Raw genomic sequence first — 24,243 nt, 5'->3', positions numbered from 1 at the left:
TTTAACCTTATTAAAACATGCATTCAACGACCGGTATAACGGTACATATAGAATTAAAAGAAGTAAAGCAACCAATAAGACAATCACACAAATGAATACCATAACACAGAGAATTATAAGTGGAAAACCTCAAAGAGGAAAAACCACGGTGGGATTTGTGACCCACAATATCAATCCACTAGCCATATGAATAGATATTACAAAATATAGGGGCCTGCACTTGCAGGAAGGCTTACAGCCTAGAGCTCACTGCTCAATCACAAAAGGAGTCTCATTGACTACATACAAATCCAAACTACAATCCGGAGAAATGATTGAACTGCAAAGATAGCATCTCCTATGCCTGAATACAGTTTCGTTTAAGCTATGTTCGTTCCGGTCTAAAACCCTAAACCTTTACCGGAATACCCTCTTACATAAATATCCTCACATACATGATCTCTCACATATATCTCGCATATCCTTTTTCACATCTTCACACATTCTTACATATCACAAAATGATCTAATCAACTGACCCATATACCCTTTACAATCCATCATGCCTTATGTCGGCTTACAAAGATAATTACAATATGAATATACATGTCGGCTCAATAATATAAATACATGAATATCAAAATCAATTGCCGATGCCGGATCTCCCAAATGATGTCGGCTTCCAATACTAATAACCTGAATGTGAACCATGTCGGCCTACAATGCCGGTAACCAAAGAATTCCTTCCAACCTGTCGGTGCCAATGAAGTGTCTGCCGGTACACAACTAAACCAAAATATGAAGCCGGAACATGTTGCCATCAATGACAACATATTGAAACCAATCAATTGAGTGTCAGTTGCCAACAAGAATAAATATGAATTAACATTTTATATCACAATCACATATTTCCTATATCCATACATTAAACCAAACATAGATAGTAACACACCATGAATCAACAATATGTCTATTATGCTATGTCAGGTAATCATAAACAGAACTTAATATGTTTGCACAGAAAATTCATACCAAACTGCAGACGAACTCCTGAATATTAATATCTTAAGGAATGTTAGATCTGAATCCTTTGATGCCCTTTACAAATGAGGTTTCCTTCCTTTTATGTCCTCCATAATGGATAGGGTCATACCTATTATCCTTCAAAGGATACACCTATTTGTAATTGCTGTCCTTTTAAAAAGTCACAACCTCTCACCATTATTCCCCTTTGAAAGGATGCAATCTTCCATCCTTAATTGCTATCTTAATTCCTAATTTATTTTTATCTAAATGCTTTATAGGAATTGCTGCCCATATTACTCTTAATTTAATATTAATCAAACATATTAATGGATCACTGCCCTTTGTTTTTCCTTTGCACAAGATTAAAGGCAGCAAATTTGAGTTTTGTAATGCTGTGATTTCCTGTTGAGAGTAATTCTCCAATCTCATGTCATTTTAATGCTGTGTTTAATTGTGGGGCATGACAATATGCCCAATTTTGAATCCCTAATTCCCAAAAATGGTATGGATCATGAGGTATTCCCAATTCCCAATCCTCCTACGGTTTGCACTATTCACTCACACCTAGCTACACAACCCAAGACACCATTAATGACTCAAAAAGGCCATACAACCACCCAATCAAATTTTTCCCACCTATAAACAACTATTCATCTTCAAGACATGGATTTGTATGTACTTCCAACGATGGAAAATAAAAGGCACCCCATGTAGCCATTAATGTGCTGTTGAAGTTTAGAGTCCCAATAGTCCTCATACCATTTCTAGGTCGTTCTTCCAACAAATTTCAAAAGTTCTTACCCACAATACATAATCATATCAAAAGACTATTATAGTAATATTGTAACATTACTTTATAATGGTCAATTAAGTCATTAAGAAGACTTTAAGAATATTATTTAATCTTTTAGACAAGTTATTATCCTTTGCTTTCTTCGTTGTCGATCTTATCCTTACGGATAAATCGTGTGTAACTCTTATTTAAAGAGTCTTTCGCTCCTTTGTAAATATTGAATATCTTGGAAATCATTCTGTGTTATTACTTTCAATAATATGGTATTAAAGACCAAGTTTTCTAATTCTTCGAGATCAGTGAACACGTGAATTCCACAGACTGTGTCAGTGACGAATTTCATGCATGTGACACAGAACATGCCAAAAAGACATCGTACAGATCAGATAAGGAAGAAAAATTGCAGATTTCTTCCTTGAAGTTTTGGCAAAAAATTTCGCAAATTTGTGGGTATTTTTATGCAATTTTTTGACAGATTTTTTTTAATTCATGGATTTTTCTGGATTGAAAATCGAGAGGGTTTTTTCTGCAAATTGCAGGTTTCTATTCGCAAAAAATTGTGTCGTCTTTTTCAGTCAAAATCATGTGACGATTTTTCAGAACCATGCAACATTCTTTTATAAAAAATCACATGCCAAGTTTTCTAAAAACCTTTGGGGATTTTTTATAAAAATTGTGCCTGTTTTGCTGTTTCTTTTAAGTCACATTGGGATCTTTTGACCTGGGCACAATTGTTTAAAGATTTTTGGTAGCTCTTTCAAATTTAAACAAATTGTGGGCTTTTTACCATCTGGAAACCACGACGCGGTGTTTTGCAAAAACAAAGAGATTTGTTCTACAGTTTTTGATGATTTTCCAGCAAAGTTATGGTGCCAAAGATTTGCAGGTTTGAACACCTAGGGTTTCTAGCATTTTATTCTACTGTTTTTTTTTGTTTTTTTTGATAAAATCATGGAATTCATAACACCTAGAGTTTGTAGCAGCTAGGGCACAAAATTTCCAGAATATTTTTCCAAATTTTACTTTCAGATTTTTTAACGAATTTTTTACAAAAATCATGAGTCTTGTTTACTATTAAAACTTTTTTCCTGAAAATTTCTGTAGTTTACTGTTAAACTTTTAATATAGAAATAAATAAGAAAAACTAAACTAAAAGAAACTAAAACTCAGGTTGAGCCAATTTTGGCTTAACCATTATAAATTAACTTTAATAGTCCATTTGAGTCAAAACAAATCACATATTTGTTTGCTTGCAGTTGTACTTGTATAGATTGAGACTTCTTTCCCCAATGAGAGATACTTATCATATTCCCACTTAGGTAGAGATCAAAATCATTTTTCGTACTTTACTTTTCTGATGTGGTTCTCTCAAATTGTACAGAATTCCATTATTCAAAGTTCCCATTGGTGCCTATAAATTGTTGTCATTGTTTTCATTGGAAACAATGGGGTGCTTCTGTTTAGTGCAGGTGATGATGATAGTGCATATGATTATGATGGGTTGATCCCAATGATGATGTGCTGCGAATTATGGTATTCAAGGAGGATTTACACAACCCAAATTCCACTTTAAGTTCATGGAATAAAGATGAGTACACTCCTTACAGCTTGGCAGGGGTGAAATGCAATCTGAGACCAGGGAGAGTAACAGAACTCCTACTGGACAATATTCTCTCTGGAAAGATTGGAACTTATGTAATTTATTACAATTCTTTTGTTTTAGTGCAAACAAATTTTAAAGACACTTGGTGTCCCTGTGGCATACCAACAGAGGGAAACATCTCCAGAAATGTAACCCAAATTGAGGGCTCTCCAACTTTTTTGCCGAGATTTCAGGACAGAGTGGATTAAACAGAAAACTTGCACACAGGTATAGCTTAAGTGCCATCTGAACTTCATATTTTATTAATTATAGATCCCATTTTAAAGAAAAAAAATAATGCAAAATTTGCTGTTTCAAAAAAATTATTAAAAGTTTCTTTATGAAATCACAATACCACTATAATCAATAATTTTGACAAGAAAGCAAATACAATAATCATAAGGTGGACTCTCAAACAATCTACATACCTAATATTGAAAGCTTCTTTGAGTTGCCCTTTTGTATCAAAGGGTATAACCTATACATGAAATGTAATGACAAAAAGAAAAAAATTATATTAAAATCATAGACATTTCTCCATTCAGTAATTCAAGTATAGGCCTCTCATCTTTGTCTTTTAAGCATCAAAACATGTCTCTCACAATTTACCATATACACTACAAGAGAATTCTTCACAGGTAAAATATACCTTGAACAAACCATCATAAAGGTGCAGCCCTATAAGCCTACAATCCGGATCGATGATACCAATCTAAAAGAATACAGAAATTTTTAACGTAAGAAAAAGAATGATGGAAATTTACAATTAAAAAATTTATTAATAAAAAAGAGCAAAACAGTGATGAATGAAAAGGAATACAACAATACTATCATATCAACTGATCTCAAATAAACTCCTCCAAAACAAAATCGTTATAATTACCCATTAGTTGGCATTGCACAAAGGAAAGAGAAAGCAAACAGTAAATGATTAAAACATAGAAATAGTTTACTTCTAAATCAGGAAAGAGGAACATGTTATTAGAAGTTATGTCTATGTTCATCTGATGAATATGATGAATCATGTTTCTTTTAATGGTGACAGTAAACCATATTAGAAACATCCCAAGAAAAGAGACTCTTAAATCCTGTACAATTTTAATCATGTGTTTTGTATGCATAACCCTTTTTCGCAAAGGAGTACAAAGGTCTGGAGAAAACAATCATAATTCAATATGGTCATTAATTTTCGTCTTTCAAAACAAACCTGCCCATTGTCTGTAGGACGGCCAATACGATCTGAGACATCTCCATTTGCCCTGTAAATTTGAGAAATTTAGAATCAGCCACTCCAAAAAAGTATATAGGTTTCAGCTCCTCATTCTACACGGCCAAACCACTATTTAGCTACTAAAATAAAATTATAAACAAGTACTACAACCTAGTTAAATCTTTTGATTTTGGATTAGTATTAGTGAAATCAAAGTGTATTTTTTAACATTTTCCAAACATTAAGACTAAACAACATGCCATGTAATTGTGAGCAATTTGAATAACATTTTACTTTAATTTTAAAAGGAACTGACATTACTAGGTTAATGTGCTCAATGCCCTTTAACAGGAAATACAATGTAACCCTTATTCTATTAAAGAATTACTTCCAGACCATCTTTTTAACACATGTTCAATGCCCTCCCATTGAAGTGATTGGAAGTAATGGGAAAGGTAGCTTAAGGGCAGCTTTGTGTTGGACTCCCTCTTCTTTGGGGATCCATAAAATTAAAATCAATTTTGGTGGATTGTCAAGTGGTAATCCTGGCCAAACTTGAGCAAGCAGCTTAATTCAAGATTGTTGGGTACACTTTTGTTTGCACTTTCTCATTGCTTTTTGTGAATGGAAACTGCAAAATCAGACCAAGACAGCTCGAACGATTTAAGAGTTTTGGAATAATTTAACAGTTTATGTTAACTGTGAGCCTTGGTTGTAACAAGCTCATTCTTGGAAGTCATCCTAAGGTTGTTATAAGCAAGATTCTACTTGGACGCTAGTGACAATTCTTAAAAAAAAACTAGACTCCTGGGTTTTAAGTTTGAGTAGGTAGTGTGGTAGCATGTCTACCATGATGCAAATAGGATGGGTTACCACATGGACAACTTTGGTTTGGACTCTCCTGATTGAGAGGTAGTTTGATCTCCATATGGTTGGGAGTGGTCAGATTTGCTTATATTGGAGGGAAACAAATGAACCGCTTCCCTGAATTTCATAAAATTTAGCTCATTATGTAACACTTCCCTTACTTCTCCCACAAGCTTTTGTCGCTTCTGTGTGTTACATTTTGCTTCCATAATGGCAAATCTGACATTGCTTTTCCTGTGGCAACCAGCATTTGTTGAATGTTTCTCACCCTGTAGTTTCATTTAAGGTTTTCTTTGTTTCTTCCTGTGGCAATTCGTAATATGCAGACCCGGGGTGAGGAGCAAGCATGTTAGTTTCCTGAACTTTTGTCAGTCAGTTGCATAGTGTATAAGCTCAGATACAGGAATTCTCTTTGCCTTTGTCAAAGAAGAGTAGCTTACTGGCCTTGCCTTGTTACAGAGATGCCCTACAGGAGCTCTTTCATGGGCATCTCCCTCACCTAGTTAAATATCTCAATGCCTAAATTTATTTTTCAGCATTTGGTCATTCTAGGTTCACCAAGCAAGTAAAAGAAATCTCCTGCTCAGAATACAGTGGCTCTGCTGAAAGCAAAATTTCTGAATTAATTTGATTTCATTGCACAACATAGTCTTAAAAATTGTGGAATATATTGAAGAAAAACAGCCCTATCATCATTATAGACCTCTTTTGGGTAGCATGGAGGGAATCCAGAGTGTTACTTCTCCACTTTTTAAATCTTAACGAGCCACATAAAGAAAAGCAATACATTTACAAGACACGGCCACAATCTCAAAACCTCAATAGGGTGTTGCTGTTGCAGAACCAATGCCTCCTGTGGATGCTATAAACTTTCCTGAGCCACAACATTTGGACAGGAAACTATCTGAAGAGGAACAGTGGGATGGTTCTGTGGGATGGAGATCCTCAGGCTCAGTTCATGTCTGCAGTGGTCTCTATCCGGGTTTTCTTGGTTGGTTGTTCTCAATATTTTTCTGTTAGCAGCAATGTTTCCCTGAGTTTCTAGCACAGGGAGATGCCAGTATGCAGTTTCATAAATGACAAATTTTCACCCTGATTTTGAAGAGCACTGGGACAGCTATTAGAATAACTTACACAAATTAAAAGAAGTTGACATATCAAAAAGTAAATACAATCTGCTGCATTTGCAATCACAATCCTACCCCTTTTCAAGAAGTTAACCTTCTCTACTTTTAGGCAAATGGGGCAGGCTGTCCTGCTCCCCCATCCTCGGGGCATCACCTGGACCCCCAGTGACATATCCCCATGGAACAATACTAAGCAATTTCAAGTTAAAGGCTCTCTCAAGGCGTTTTTTTGTTATAGTTGTTTTTGGTTAGCTTTTGGCTGTTGAACTTCTACATTGTTTAAGCTGCTCTCCTAAGAGCTCAGACTATTTGGGCAGTTTGTTGATAACCTACCAATGGTTCTGTTCTGGCATGCTGGTACTGTTACTTTGCTAAATTGACTTGTTAATCTCCTGATGTAATATTCACATTATCTTGTGGGCAGGTCCCCCAATAACAAATCTTATGTTTTGACATTGATTGACCAATAGTTTGGGAAAAAATTTGCTTATGAACTTATTTTACAGCTTTGCAATTCCACCAAATAATCTTTATTGTTAACTAGCCCTTTTTTACATTTCATACAAAACCTAAAAAATGCAACATTAATTAATTTGCAGTCCAACAAGATGAAGATGTGACAAGCAGAAAATATATACATGCAGATGATTTATAGGTCTAGCCATGGATGCAAGAAATTAAGCATCACTTATGAAAGAAATATTAATATCATATCCTACTAGATTTAGTACTTGTGAAAGGAATTCAGTAAATACCTTGTAACCACCTCACCATCAAGCCAATTAAGAACACAAAACTTATATCTTTCTGTTGATATGAAGAGATAATCCTGAGGCTCTCCCTGATGATAAATTATTAAAAGAACACACTTCTATAAGTTGGTGCTCAAAAATAGTTATTGCATGATACCATAAATCAACATCTAATAAAAGTGCTTCACTTACATGAGGACGAAAAAGCTCAAGTGTTGCAATGCGCCCATAGATTGGTACATCAACCATTGGCTGGAGACGATAGAGAGAAAGAGAGTCTTATAAGTACACAGACATCCAAATCTGCCCTTCAATACTAACACTCTACCATAAAGTTAGACTTCTATTATCATCTATTTACAAGGAATATCCCTTCGAAATTAACAATACTAGATTACTCTCAGCCACCAGCAGATACCAAATTACAATACCATATAGAATATCCGTTTACAGTTAATGACATTACATTCCTCCAAGCCACCTTTACAGGCACAAGGCAACTTTGCATGTTCTCTACCAATTTTATTTCTCAATTCTTAATTGGACCCCACCTAAAATGACTGAGAGCAGGTACTATTACATACCTGTAACCCATGTGCAGTAAGAAGGTGAATTTCAATTCTGGTGCATTTTCTGAAAAATCAGTGAAAATACAAAAGGTTAGAGTTTACCTTAGCCCATAAAACACATTCTAAAATTAATGAGTTATCAACAGATTGAAATTTTGATCTGAAAATGAAAACAAAATACTCTTGAAGGCAGAGTTGGAAGCCTGTATTAATGCAACTGCAAGAAGTTATAATTATGGCTAAAATAACTGTCAAAAGATACCACACGTTGTGATTTCAACAACATTGAAATATTCCTGTCTAGGTCATCCAAAGGGGAGGTGATGAGAAAGAAAGTGTCTCTCTTAGTGTCAAATTCCCTAAGGCCCTAAAAACTATACTACTCTTATTTTGATAAACCAGGCCCCACATAATTTGGAAAGATTTTACTATACTCTTACACATTTCTATTACGACAGTTTATTGATTTAAATGTTTGTACTAAGTTGATGATTACAAGTTAGCTGTCTTCTGATTCATGCGCATTGTTTTATTGAACATGCAGTTGATGTCATATCGATTATCACCGTTCAATCAATAACAGTTACAACCATTGTTTTGATTTTTTGTGTGGTACTGTACCTTCTCTTCAATGGAATAAAAAAGATTAGGCATATTGGCATTGGTAACAATTCAGTAATAAAACTCGGGGGATATTGACACCATCTGGATCCAGTCGCATTTCATTGTAGTTCGGTAATACTAGATTCAAGATTGTCTTGCAATGTTTCATTTATTTTATAATAGGTCATAATGTGTGGCATGTTTGTGAATTTGATTCTTGATCCTTGATGGTGAGATTTTAAAATGACTTTAACTGGCCATCTTTGACTATGTAATTGTATCTACTAGGATTAGCATCATTTGACTTACATTATAGTGCCAATTTTGATGTTTTCAAATAAATATATAAATAGTAATTACACATATATATGTACACTCTTACATACATACACACACACACACACACAATAGACATGCACTGTGTGTGTATAAACATAGGTAATTGTAGACGTCTAAAAATGGTCAATGCTTGCGGAATCATACTTTAACATTTGCGCATTGCCTTATTTTAGGGTTTTTGCGTCGCATTAACATTTCTCCTATGATTCGCACTTGGTCTTTATCATTTGCGAGCATCGAGTCCTCCTTCTGCATTCTTCATTCGTCTCGCTTTTGAATTTGGTCTTGTCGATAACAATCTTCAGTCATGATTTTGGTCGATCTTATCCTGTCGCATCAATGTGCGTGCTCATTTGGCATATTTTGACATCGTCAATCCTAATCAATGATAGAATTAGGGTTTTGTCCTCTTGTCGATTTTGCGATCGATTTGTCATCAATCGTTGTTCTTTTCAATCTCATCAATTTTGCGATCGATTTGTCATCGATCGTTGTCCTTTTTCAATCTTATCATTTTGCGATCAATTTGTCATCGATCGTTGTCCTTTTTCAATCTTCTCATTTGGCGATCAATTTGTCATCGATCGTTGTCCTCTTGTCAATCTTGTCATTTTGTGATCGATTTGTCATCGATCGTCGTCCTTCTCAATCATGTCAATTTGGATCAATTAGTCATTGTTCCTCGTCAATTGGCGCATTTATCAATCTCAATCGTTTGTCAGCATTGGTCCTTTGTTAATCAAAATCAAATCGAATCGATATCAATTATCTTTTGTCAAGACCTAATTGTCGTCCTTGTATTTTCTAGGGTTTCATGATTTATTCATTTAACCTTGTTTGTCATTTCTCCCTCTAGGTTAAATTATCCTAAGTCTTCTTGTCACAATTAAATGTTTATTTAATTGGCTAACTAATTCCTCCTTTTTTGTGAATTAATTAATGAATGAAAAATTATTAATTAATTTACCTAATTTTCCAATTTACTAATTTCTCCTAATTCCTAATTTTCTAATTTTCATCAATTTTCTAATTTCTCCTAAATTCTAATTCATCTAATTTTCAATTTTCTCCTAATTTCATGGGAATGACATAGCAAATTTGTCATAATTTGTCATAATTGTCAATCAATCAATTTCGCATAGAAAGTGTCAATTTGTCATAATTTGTCATATTTGTCATTCTTGATTTGAAATTTCCATTCGAATCAAATTCATGCTAATCTTGTCTTTTCTCCAATTTGTCTATAGATTGGATGAATTTCTTCAATCAAAAGGTCGAATCAATCACGCTTCTAGTACCCTTATGCTATCGTCTCATCTTGTCAATCTTGCTTTCACATTATACTTATGCACTTGAAGATGAGATCCACAAAACAAAGCTATTTGAAGGAGAAAGAAGGACAATGGAGAATCATGGAGGAGACATTCACGTTTGCGATGGTTTGCATTTGAATTGAATGTTTTATTTCCCTATCTCTATTGAATGTTTTTAAGATTCTTGTCATTGCAATCTGGTTTTGTGATTGAGCTACTCTAATTTGCTATTTGCTTTGATGATTTCCAGATTCCTAGCTACATTAATTGGTGAACCCGACGTGAACTAACCCCCTAACCATGCTTTTGAGTGCTTTTGAGCTGATTTGCAAGTGAAAAACCCAAGAAACAGGGTAATTCAGGGCTTTCTGGGCACTTTTGCGCCTGTGTCATTGCATTCTGCACCTGTGTCAAGTGATCTGCGCCTGTGTTACTGCATTCTGCGCCTGTGTCAAAGGGATCTGTGCCTGTGTTACTGCATTTTGTGCCTGTGTTACTGCATTTTGCGCCTGTGTAAGACATTCTGCGCCTGTGTAAGGCCAGAAACAGAGGTAAAAATCAGTGTTTTACTTGCAAATTACTTTGTTTTGCATTCTGTTTCTACATTTTGGTTTTTCTTTGGTACCGATTCTCTGTGCAGCACCTTGGCATTACGCATGGCAAAGACAAAAATGAAACTACTAACAAATTTTACACAGGTTCGCTAGTCAAAGACCAAACAAATCAAACTTTTAACTCGGTGATTTTGCAGGTTGCCTTGTATTTCAACCAAACTTTTGTGTTTGTGATTCATAATTAGGCACCTAGTATGATTGCTAAGTAGGATGGAATGAACATGTGTTTGCTTTGATTGTCAAGTTTGACATTGGAGTAGGAGAGTATGCTCTCATCCTTCTTAGGGTGATCAGAAATCCAAATCTTCGATACCATTCTCATGGCTCGGATTGTTTGTTACCTTTAGAGGGCCTGCCTTCCTGACCATTTGCTTTCTTTTGCAAGCAAGTGACAATCGTGAGAAGGGAACGACCCAAGTGAGCACAGCCAGAGTACCTTGGCATTCTAACTCACTATAAATAAATACCTGATGGGCGAAAGCTTTGAAGGAAGGGTTATGTGGGAATTGTAGCTACTTGGGAAGTGATGACCCTTGGACTCTTTCTCATATTAGCATCTAAGTAGGGCCTCACGGTCTAAATCGTGCTTGCGCGACTACATTTGTTTGGTATCTTGGTGGGCCTATGTCTCAATCACGCTTGCGTGACACCAAGGAATAATGCTTAACAGAAATCCTTACTAAACACCTTGTATTTAGAGGCCAAAAATCCTTCTAGTTGCTTGAGAAGGACAAGTTCGGATACTTGGAAGAGATACTAAGTTCGCCATGGGGAGATTTCCATGGGGACTGATGCTTGGTTGCCCTAAGAAGTGAGTGTCGTGGAGGGGAGCCCGTGGGGTCAAGCATCTATGTATTCTCCTTGAATCTCATTACGAGTCTACCTCTCAAGTACCTACTGTCCAAAGCCTACCATAAGAAATGTGTGAATGAGCATGATTGTCTTGAGTCTAAGTTAAAATATCTTGTCTTCTTTGCTTGTCAAAAGTTGAGTTGTGTCTCATTTCAAAAACAAGACAAATTGATTCAAAACAAGGTTAAACACAAGAGTATTTCATCCAACAAAGTTCAAAACACCTTCAAACATGGTTGTCAAACATTTTTCAAAATCTTGTCTCAACATTCATGTCACTTAGATTTAGGTCCTCCATTGTCCATACTTAGGGCTTAGAGCATCATTCTTGCATTCCACTTGGTCCATTTCATTTAGGTGTCCATTTGCATGTCCTTATTAGGTTCTCATTTAGGTGTCCCCTTGCATGTCATTATTAGGTCTTCACTTAGGTGTCATATTGCATGTCCAACATTAGGTTCATCCTAGGTTTGCATTTTGCAAATTCATTGTCAACTACCAAGGTTAGGTTTCACCTAGGTCATACTCCTTTGCATATCAATAAGGGTCATCCATTTGCATGTGTCTTCTTGCATTAAAGTAATACCATTTCATAATTCAACCTTAGGTTTTGTCTTAGATTGACATTGGCATTTGCATCTTTGTCCTCATAACATTAGGTCACATTTGCATACCCTAGGTCTCTTCATTAAGTTTAGGTCATTATCATATCATATTAGAGTCATTTGCATAGTAATTGTCCCTTTGCATATAGTGTCAAAACTAGGTTTTGTCATACTTAAGTAATGCAAATCTTTGATAAGCCCTAAGTTATTGTTAGGAAGTCTAGACCTTGTCAAACTTTTGTCTTTTTGTCATCAATGTCATTTGGTCAAACCTAGCTTAGCATCCAAGCATATAGGTGAGACATTGTCAATTTGTCCTATTGTCACTTGGTCCTTTTGTCCTTTGAGGTCTAGACATCATTTCAATTTCCTAAGGGTCTCATTTTTAGAATTGCATTCATGAGTTTGTCAAAATCTTGAAAAACAACAAAAACATTAAGTTGCATTGTCATCCTTTAGGTTGCATTTGTCAATCCCATTAGTTGCATTGCATAGTGACATGTTTGTTGAAATGAGGTCTCAACCTTCTTACGAAGCCATGTCATCACAATTGAGCAATCAATCATGTCAATCCAATCTCTACATGTCTCAGAACTTGGATCAAACTTATCATGATGATGTAAATGTCCAAATACAAAAACTAGAGGAGAAACTAGCTCAAGAAAATGAGATTTTGGAACAAAGAGTGAAAAACATTGAGAAGAATAGATCACAAATGTCCAAAATGTTTCGAAAATTTCCAGGTCGAAATCCAACGATTGAGCCAATGGATGTAAGATCTCTTCTTGAACGATCAGACATACCAGCTCTCCTCTCACAAATAGAGATGATGAAACAATTTCAAGAAAAGAGACAACATCAATTTCAACATTATGTGCCTCCACAACAAGAACAAGAAGGTGTTTACTATCAATCAGATTTTCAACCATCACAACCAATTGTTCAACAGTTCGAACATTTCCAACAGACACAACCAATGGTCCAACATATACAACCAACGCAACCAATGGTCCAGTTTCAACAATATGTCCAACCAACTATACAATGTCAACAAATAGTTCAACCAATGGTGGAATATCAACATATCAATGTCAACAACCACAACCAAACATTCAAAAACAAAGGTTGCAGCACACACCAAGCCAAGTTTCGAACATGTTGGAACAATTGAACCAAGTCCAATATCAAAACATGACATCAGACCATAACCAACTCCTTGCCAAACAAGTTCAAATTCCAGATACAACCATGTCAAAACCTCGAAAGAAAGGTGGCTTTATTGCAATGCTCTTAAGGAAATTACCAAGTGAGTTCTTTGAGGAAGATCAAGAAAATACAATTATGTCTAGCAATGCCTCATCTCCCCACAAACAAATTGACTCTCCAGTGGCATCTATCCCTACACCTTTAGAAGTTTCACAAGAACCTTCCATATTGTCCTCATCAAACAATACACCCAAGGATGAAATTATCCAAGGGCTATCCATAATTGATTGCCAAAATAATCCAATTCATGATGCACATCCTTGTCATGTTTCAGAAATACTAGACGCAATGCCACCATGTACTTTATTGCCATTACCTGTTTTAGAGGATCCCATTCGAAGTCCCTCTTCCTCATGTTCAAGCATTGATTCCTTGCCAAAATCCTTCACAAATGTTCAAAGTGCATTTCCTTCATGCCAAAACATTGATTCCTTGTCAGAATCCCCCATGCATATCCAAAGTCCAACCTCATGTCAAGAGGATAATTTAGAGCATGAAGAAACGTGTCTTAAAAAAAATCAAGATCAAGATCTTGAAACCTTATCATCCCATCCAATTGTTGACAAAGATCCCATTTCCCCAGACACTCGCAATGATTCACTTATTCCTGTCAATTCTATCCAAGAACACAATGTCCTTTCAAATCCCATTAACACTCCATTCCCCGAGCAAGATCAAGATATCCCTTCCATCCTTTCCGATGATCCCATTAAAAGTCAAGAGCAAAGCCCCTTTAAAGAGGATTCCAATGATCTTCCTCCTTGTCAAGATCAAATTATTCCTTCAAATCCTCCAGAAGATCCACTTGTTCCTCCATCTCCACATCCTAATCCAACATATCCACTCCAAGAGCGCATTTCTTTTGATGATCCCATTATTTCTCCCATTCCATCTCTTGAAGAGCCTGTCATTGAACCATGTCCACTACACAATCCTAGTCCCCCACATGATCCTAATTCCCCTCATGATTCTAACGTGTCAGTGCAAGATGTTCATGAACCCCTGACATTAACAATGGGTTCTTCCACTTTGGTGCAATCCGATCCACTTCAAGATCTCATTATTTCTCTCATATCATATCCACCTCATAATGGACTCGCGTCTTCTTCCCAAAGAAAAGAGTATCCTACAAGTCAAGATATTCATAAAGGCAAAGGAGTAAATCTCCATAAGCAAGAATCCCTTCATGTTAAAGAAGATCTTAAGGGTCATGTCTACACAACTCACTCTCAAGACGTTGGTATCCCTCCATCAAAATCAAAACATACACCTTCCCCATCATACTTTCCATCCATCTTAGGTCCTTATATTCCTTCGTCCTCTATGCAAGGTCGGCAAAGGCACACATTCTTGAGTAAATTTCATCAATCCAAAATAACTCCATTTCATTCATATCCATCCACGCATTCCTTTCCCCCTCCAAGCAATTTGGATGCCAAGTATAAACGTCATAAGTCTAGCAATCCACATGTATTCAAGGATCAACATGTCCAATCTAATCAACATGTCAAAACAAAGAACAATATGATCTATAAAGAAAAAGAAATATCCAAAAGGCCACAAAGGCCCACTGAGCAAAATAAAGCAAAGTCAAAATATATATGGGTTCCTAAATCCCTTGTGCAAGCAATGCAATCCAAGGAACCACAAAAGCATGAAAAATCAAAAACCATGTGGATCCCTAAGCAGCTTCTTGAAGCACAAAAGCCTAAAGAAACATCCAACTTGGCATCCAAAGTTGCTATTCCTCCATCCAACCCTCTCAAATTTGTTCCTCCATCACCTTCTTCATCCATTTTGGGCCCTTATGTCCCAAAATCCATAGCCTTTCCTTCCTCAAAATCTCAATATCCAAACTACATCTTTCCTCCATCAGTCCATCACCCCTCAAGGTGTGTGCCAATGTCGATCTTGCCAACATTTCCGTCCACTGAAGCCCAATTCTTCCAATACCCTATCCATTATCCAATGCATATTTTTCATCCTTCGATCCCTCTGGTCCAATCCTTTGCATAACTCCTTGCCTTAATTTCATCTCTTTTTCCATGTCCTTATCCTACCAACGTCTTTGAGCATACTTTTAAAGGTCATGGTCCTTTTTTTCAAGGCTACTATCCAAAAAAAAAAAAAAAGAGACGCTTGAGTCCTTCCATCCCCTATCATGTGTCCATCTTCTCTTGAAAAAGTCAAAATAAAAAAAAAAAATTTTAAAAAAAAGACAAAAGAAAAAAGTAAAGCAAAAATAATTCGTCCACTGGTGAAAACCTGGCAAATAGGCGCCTTGGGCAAGTACCGTGATAAAAACCTGGCAAACAGGCGTCATGCGTAATCTATGAACTTCTTGCACACCACACTTGGGGGCAGGTTTCCTCCTTCATATCCTATCATCCCTCATGTCCAGTTTCCCTTTCCACCTTTGATCTTGACAAGGCTGAGGATTGTCATGAGCATCATGCTTCTTGTTTGCAGCTTTCAGTCTATCATAGCTTTTGGTCATTTATCCATTTGCTTATTACAACCTTTCATCCATATTCCCTAGCTTATTGCAACTTTCTGCCACTATCCCGCATCCTATCCCGACCTTCAGTCCATGTCCCTTATCCATTCTTGGTCTTGCTTATCCTATCCATATCTTATCACTATCCATACACTCTTTTTCATTCCTTGATCTCGATATGACATAAGGACGCAAAATTTAAACATGGTTTCAAAAACCTCTTGACGTGTCCCTCATGCCATGTCACTGCTTTACATTGTCATATCTAGTCTCTTGTCCCATCACACAATAGCCCTTGAAAATTGCATCCCGCATTGTCTCCATAATAAAAGGCCTTTGTCTTCCCTCTATCCACCAACATTTCAGAAAGCCTATTTATTCACCTATCATATTCCTTGCCTTGCTAAACACTGGGGGCAAAATCAAAAAAATTGAAAAATGTCCTAAAATAATAAAAAAAGAAATTAAAAAAATGTCCTGAAATAATCCCTAACAAAAAAATCAAAAAATGTCCTGAAAAAATCCCTAAACATCAAATAAAGTCCTGAAAAAAATAACACAAAAAAATTGTAAAAACTCGAAAAGCAAAACAAAAAAATATCCCCTTTGTGCATAAGACAGATCACTGAGCATCCCTCCAACAACACGCAATCACACATTGTGCTTTAATGGAATCATGTGTTAACAGATGAACTTTTTCAATCAAACCAGACATTCAAGCTGATCACAATTGTCTTCTCAATCGAACATCAACATTAATATCATTCCTCCTTGGCACATTATCATGAGTCTTATACAGGGTGTGGTATGCTCGAAACCAGACTGTGTCCTGTCTTAGACGGGGTACCGCATGTCCTGAAACCAGACAACATGACCGTCCTATCAACACTTTCAACTTTTGACAATGAAGATCAAGATGTTTGTTTGACTTGTTGGAATTAGCGAGTCTTATCATTTATTGATTTATCTTCGATCATGTTCCTATGTTGCTCGATGATGTCACTGAGTGATTTAGAGTGACCGGGATGGTTCATGGTCCCTTTCTTTTTTTGTTGTGATTGTTGTTTGTGGAATGTTTGTCACAAACTAGGGCAACTATATCATTGGGTGTCTGTGATAAGTACGTTCGCTTTGTGAACGCCGCACATACCTCGACCCTTGATGTATGCACCCTAGGATGCCTCACTCATTCCTTGTGTGCGATGTGTCTGTCTTTTGCAAAAAGGGTTGCGTTTCAGCTCTGGCCTTCAATGCCATGATGCTCTGCATCCGTTTTGCTACATTAAATAAAGGTTCTCACCTACAAAGTGCATTAGTGAAAGCAAGTTTTTCTTCATCTCTAACTGTCCTCTGTCTCATTTATTTTTACTAACATTTCTTCCGTCAGTTTGGGCAATCAATTCGGTCTAGTGCTCCGATCTCCAAAAACATAAGTTGCATCCTGCATTCATTGATCAGTACATTTGCATTATCTCAAGCATTATATCAAGCATTTTATCCATTTCATCTTATAAATGCATCAAAAAACACATAAAAAATATATCCATACATGTTCCACAATGGTACATCAACAGTGCATAAGTCATCCATGCATGGAAAGTAAACACATAAATCATAACATATTGCATCCCATCATATAGCTGCATATCATATCATATATCAAAATAATATCGGAGTACAAAATTGGACTGTCTATCCTAAGTATGGCCCACAGGCTGACTACATAATGTCAACTATCTGTCATAAGGAGCACGTGCCTTTGTCATTGGGTGCTCCCTCTGTCCTCCTCATCCCTGCCATGTCTCAAGGATGATGTCCCTCCTGCCCCAGGTCCTAGTTGTGGTGGTCTCATAGGTCCACTCACCCCCATGCTGCTCACTGACCTCTGAGAACGTGGCTTGCTCTCTGTCCTCGATCGTGCCCAATATGACGCTGCTCTCTGCTCTGGTGGAACTGCACTCTCATATAGTGTCTTCCAATGGCGTATCTCCTCTCCGGTCTCTACCAACATCTATGCCATCCCTAATCGACCCAATATACTCAGTGACTCTCTGCCCTTCTTGTTGTGCCTGGGCTATCGCGGTATCTCGAGACACTGTCAATCTGGCTATCTCCGCTCTGAACTGATCCTGCTCTGTCCTCAAGATAGCATTCTGTCTCTCTAATGTCGCAATATGATCATGCTGACTCGCTATGGTAGCCCTGCACATCTCCATCTCCTCTATCCTAGCTGTCTCCGACTCTATGGATATATCCTGCAATGACTCCTGATCGCCTGAATCTGGCTCATAATCTTCATCCTCATCATCTCTGTCCTCGTCATCTCCCTCATCCTCATCACCGCCCTCATCCTCCTCGTCCTCATCATCTCCCTCCTCCTCTCTTGCGAGTGGGAAGTCCTCTTGTCTCCTAGGTACTGGAATATCAGGATCTGGTTTAATCGAAAAGTTCATCTGTTAACGCATGATTTCAGGAAAGCGCAGTGTTGTAACATGTTCTCTGTTTGTTGTCTACACAAATGTTTGATCGATTGTCGTTGGATGTATGCTCAGCGATCTATCTATGCACAGAGGGGATATTTTTGTTTTATTTTTTCGAGTTTTTACCATTTTTTTGTTCGTTTTTTCAGGACTTTATTTGATTTTTTAGAAATTTTTCAGGACATTTTTTGAATGTTTTTAGGATTATTTCAGGACATTATTTGATTTTTTTTTGGATTTTTTAAGGACATTATTTGATTTTTTTGGATTTTTCCAAGACATTTTCAATTTTTTTGGATTATTTTAGGACATTTTTCAATTTTTTTGGATTATTTCAGGACATTTTTTCAATTTTTTTGGATTATTTCAGGACATTTTTCAATTCGAAAGTTCCAGTGATTGATCATGACAAGGGGAACGCACCCAATGCACATCTGAAAGACATATATAGAGACCAGGACCGAAACATATGCACAAGAAACCGGAGTATGCAAGACAATGATGTTGACCAATCACAGGCCTGAAACAGAACATTGGGTCAGGACAAGGATAGGCACGATAAACCTGTAGAGAGAAAGCATAGCTTGAGGTCATGATAGATGACAAAGCAATGATCGTTTTACACATGGCGCCTGTTTGCCAGGTTTTCACCATGGTAACTGCCCAAAGCGCCTGTTTGCCAGGTTTTCACTAGAGGGCGAATCATTTTTCTTTACTTTTTTGTTCTTTTTCCTTGTTTTGCACTTTCTTCACTTTTTTTGGATTTTTTTGAGCTTTTTGATTTTTTTTGTATTTTTTCAGGATTATACTTGAAGAAGTGCTGATAGAAAATTATGCCCAGTACTTGCGAAGGTGCATGCTATTTACAGGATCGGACAAAGGTTCACCTTCTAGGGGGGCAAGCTGATATGCCCCCGAGCCATAGGCTGCAGTCACTATGAAAGGCCCAACTCAATTAGGTTCAAACTTGCCTTTGATGATGTCAGTAGATTGTACATTCTTGGGGTTTGCCTTTAAAACCAGATCTCCCACTTCGAAGTGTTGCCCTTTGACCTTCTTATTATAAGAGCGACAGACGGTTTTGATATGCTTGCAAATGTGTCAGGGCTGTCTGACGTTTCTCATCTAACATCTCAAGCTGATGCAACCGAGAGACTCTGTGTGTCTGATCATCAATCAGATGTTGCAAGGAAACACGCAAAGAAGGAATCTCCACTTCCAAGGGTAAAATGGCTTCCGCACCATACACCAAGGAGTAAGGTGTTGCGCCAATAGGTGTGCGGATAGAAGTGCGATAAGTCCATAGTGCTGGATTCAACTGTACATGCCAATCTCGACCAGCGTCATTGACAACCTTTTTCAGGATCTTGATAATGGTTTTATTTGATGCTTCGGCTTGACCATTACCCTGTGGCTAGTATGGACTGGAGAAACGGTGTTGGATGTGAAACTTTTCACAGAGTTCTTTGACATCTTTATTCTTGAATGGACAGCCATTATCTGTGACTATGGCAAGGGGAACCCCATATCTGCATATGATATAATTCAGTAGGAATTTTGAAATTTGCACACCAGTGATATAGGTCATGGGGATAGCCTCGATCCATTTTGTAAAATACTCTGTGGCTGTAATGATGAACTTGTGTCCATTTGCAGATGTCGAGTGAATCTTGCCAATAAGATCCAATCCCCATTGAGAAAAGGGCCACGGAGATATGACAGAATGAAGCTCTTGGGCTGGTGCATGAATGTAATTTCCATGGATCTGGCATTTGTAGCACTTCTTAACAAAATCATGAACATCTTTTTCCAGAGTGAGCCGATAATACCCAGCACGAATCAACTTTTTGGCTAAGCTCAGACCATTGAAATGGCCCCCACATATACCATCGTGAACCTCGTGTAAAGTCGTTTGTGCTTCGTCAGAATCCAAACACCTGAGGAGGGTATGGTCAAAGGAACGACGGTAAAGGGTGTCGGCAATGATGACATATTTGGCTGTCTGTCGGATGAAGGCTCGGCGTTGGTTAGCGGAAAGGTTAGGTGGTAAGGTTTGGGATTTCAAATATTGGTAGATGTCATTGTACCACGGGGAGTTAGGACCAACAAGAACACACATCACATCTGCTGTCGGAATTTCAAAAGAAGGGACAAGCAACTGTTCGACCAAGAATTCACATTTGTCCATATTGTGGGGCATATTTAACATGGAAGCGATCGTAGCCATCGCATCTACCGACTTGTTTTGAATTCTTGGAACTTGACTGAAATGGATAGCTGTGAATTTTGTCTTGAAGAAATCTACCATATGCTTGTAGGGAATAAGCTTTTCATCTTTTGTTTCATAGTCATCATTCACTTGACGGATGACTAACTGAGAATCTCCATAGACTTGTAAATGTGTGATGTTCCAGTGGACCGCTACTCAGTCCTGTGACCAGAGCTTCATATTCTGCAATGTTATTGGTACAATGGAAAGTTATTCTGTAGGATTTGGGAATAGCATCACCTTGAGGGGTGACAAACAATATACCTGCTCCGGACCAGAACTTGGTAGGGATCCATCAAAGTATAACTTCCATTCATTAGAAGATGTGAGAGCAAAGACTGACTCATCCGGAAAATCGGTCAACATGGGATGATCATCATAAATAGGAGCCTCTGTAAGTTGATCGGCTATGACTTGTCCTTTTATTGCCTTTCGCTCCATGTACTCAATATCAAACTCACTGAGGATCATAACCCACTTTGCTAGGCGACCTGTCAAAGCTGCCCTACTAAGCAAGTATTTCAAGGGATCAATTTTTGCAACTAACAATGTCTGATGACCTAACATATAGTGTCGAAGCTTTTGTGTTGCAAAGACTACTGCTAAACATGCCCGTTCAATAGTTGAACCTTCCATATTGTCCTCATCAAACAAATAAATATTCCAATTTTGATGTTTTCAAATAAATATATAAATAGTAATTACACATATATATGTACACTCTTACATACATATACACACACACACACACAATAGACATGCGCTGTGTGTGTATAAACATAGGTAATAATATATAAAATAAAATTATTTAAAAATATAAATTTTATAAACTTATAAACTATTCTTGGTCTAGCCCTGTGCACTATAGCTTCTGTTTTGAGGTTGCATGATTCTCTATTTCGCTCTTTGGTATGTTTTTGGTTAGAACTTTGAGTGAAAAACCCTAAATGTGCCAACTTGAGTTTTGATTAAGGCATTCTAAATCAGGAAATTTTGTGGCTGATTTGTGTGTAAAAATAAGGGGAGAACTGGAGAGTTAACCGTATAAATTATACACCAGCATGGAAATTGCCCAAATTAAGGAGCATAACATCACAGGAAATGGGCTAATAATGAAGTTTCTTATGGGCAGTCCTTCCATCCCCCTAGGTTCGCGTGCCCCCAATCACATGCCCAACATGCAAAAATCATACAAAGTTTTCCACATATGAACAAAATAAAATTATACTCATTTAGGCAAGTTTTACATTAAAAATAGTGAGCTGCAACTTATTGGTGAGTTTTAGAAAACAATAACCTCGAGTTTTAGGCAAGTAACTTGCAACAGTTTTTGACATGAGTTTTACAAGTTTTTCATCTATGCATGAAACTAACCTAACACAATCATACACTTTCTAGCTAGATTTTTAAAAACTGGAAATTGTATGCAAACAATAATCAGACAGAAGATTTATAATAGAAAAAAAAAAAGATACCAAAAACCGAACACCCAAGTATTAAAATGTGATATTAACACACAAATCAATAATAATCACAACAAAAACCTGGTAATCACTATATACCTAATATATCAACTTCACCCAAAATAGTACCCATACGCAACCCAAATGAGTCTAGGTCCATGTCCAAGTTTCCCCTAGGGAACGAGGTACATCTTAGACCTACATGCATATGGCGAACCCAAGCATATGCAAGGATACCCATGGGGACCCATAAGCAGCAACCACCCAAATATAACAAAAAACACATTCTTGTATGAAAAAGTAGGTTTGAATTGACTAAAAGTCAAAGCCCAAATTTTGATAAAGACGAGACAAAAAAAACATCTACTATCATTCCAACTTCCCATTTTTCTTTGTTCAAGGTTGTTCTTTTTTTCAATTATGAAGGATTCCAAGGACAAAGTATGTTTGCTAAGTGCTACATGAAACAACTACTTCCACCAAGGATATTTATCAATCAACGTAAATTTTTTATAAATTTTTCCCAAGTATTTTCAAAGCTTTGTAATTTTTTTTAAACATTTTTTATTTTTTTCATTGTTATTTTTTCTATTACTTTATTGTAGGGTTGTGTCGTAGTTTATTTTTTGTTTTTGTTTTTGTTTTTGTTTGTGTTTTTTTCTAAGTTAGCATAACCTACAATTGCAATTTGTTACTTTTCTCAACCTGGAATCCATACAAAATGGTTAACATTAGATCTAGTTTAATCTATCCAAGGATAGATAAGCCATTCAAGTTTGACAAAGTATCACCGTTGGCAACATGTTACTTACTAGAGGTGGAGAATTTCTTTGTTGTTGTACTTAGTGCCATAACAAGTATAAGAGCTCATGGAGTCAAGTGAAAACTCACCTATGTTAAATGTAATGTCCCCTTTTTAGCCTTTGTTGTTTCTGGATGGTTTAGCCTATTCCTGACCCTCGTAGGCAAACACAGATGATTAGAGGATCCTTCTTGACAGTGTTCAGAACTTCAGTGTGTTTTCTCCTTCAAAGCTCAGTGTGGGTTCAAGGTTGGCCTTCGTTAGACTCAGTTCTTCATAATTACTATTTATAGTAAGTCACCATTTCGGTGGAGTCAGTATTGCTATATTTAGCAAGGCAGCTGGACAAGCCTCGGTTGCAGCGTTGATCTCATATGCAGATAGCTGGGCGAAATATTAAAGGATTAATGATTAATTATCACTAAAAGGGCACTTTAATGATAATTTAATATTATAAAGTTAAATTATAAAGTAAAGTGTACTTTATAATCAATGGGGCCATGACCCTCAATTAAAAACAACTTAAAGTACATTTATATTTATTGAGTTGAGCGCCCAAGTATAAGGAGATAACATAAAGTTTTTTATTAAAAACCTAAAAGTGGATTTTAAATGAATATTAAATGCAAATAAGAGGTCAACTTCCTTTGTGAGGCTATTTAAAGGTTCTAGAAGCAAGAAAAGAGATTCATTCTTGAAGATATTTTTAACTTGTGCTTTGATATGAGAGCTGTGTGTAGAAATACACAAGGCTTTCCGTCATTTCTAGCATTTGAGGATGAAAACCCTCCGATGTTTATGCAATTCTGAGGCTGTGCAATACTAGCTGATACTATTGCTTGAGGAGAGCTTCATTCTTCTGAAGTTCTATTTGTGCTTAAAGGTGAAAGATATTAACAGGGTGTTAAAGGATTAATGAAGAATAATTAGTTGCAGACCTGTAGCTCATCGTTGGCAGCCATTATCAATCAGATTTCAAGCTTTAACTTCTGCTACAGTAACACGTGAACAGTAAACGCTACAGTGTTTGAGCAGATTTGTGATAGATAATCAAGGGGTTTATTGCTGCACTTTACCAGTTCGTATGTTGCTACTACTTAAATTGAATCTGGGCTTATTTGAGAAGAAATTGCAAGTATATTGAAGGGCTTTCAAGCATATTTAAAGGACTCCTAT

At 36.8% G+C, this 24,243-nt stretch overlaps 1 protein-coding gene across 1 annotated transcript in view; it reads right to left on the bottom strand.

The window, feature by feature from the left end:
- Positions 1-24,243, bottom strand: part of LOC131032676 (DNA damage-binding protein 1) — a 236,564-nt gene that overhangs the window by 180,408 nt on the left and 31,913 nt on the right. The window contains exons 2-7 of the mRNA XM_057963716.2: positions 7,980-8,028; positions 7,588-7,647; positions 7,399-7,484; positions 4,647-4,698; positions 4,089-4,151; positions 3,868-3,917 (exon numbers count right to left, since the gene is read on the bottom strand). Coding sequence (XP_057819699.2) covers positions 3,868-3,917; positions 4,089-4,151; positions 4,647-4,698; positions 7,399-7,484; positions 7,588-7,647; positions 7,980-8,028 — 360 coding nt within the window. The remainder of the gene's footprint in view (positions 1-3,867; positions 3,918-4,088; positions 4,152-4,646; positions 4,699-7,398; positions 7,485-7,587; positions 7,648-7,979; positions 8,029-24,243) is intronic.

Source organism: Cryptomeria japonica, chromosome 11 (genome assembly GCF_030272615.1).
Source record: "Cryptomeria japonica chromosome 11, Sugi_1.0, whole genome shotgun sequence".
Taxonomy (NCBI): domain Eukaryota; kingdom Viridiplantae; phylum Streptophyta; class Pinopsida; order Cupressales; family Cupressaceae; genus Cryptomeria; species Cryptomeria japonica.
This window is presented reverse-complemented; position numbering and strand designations above follow the sequence as displayed.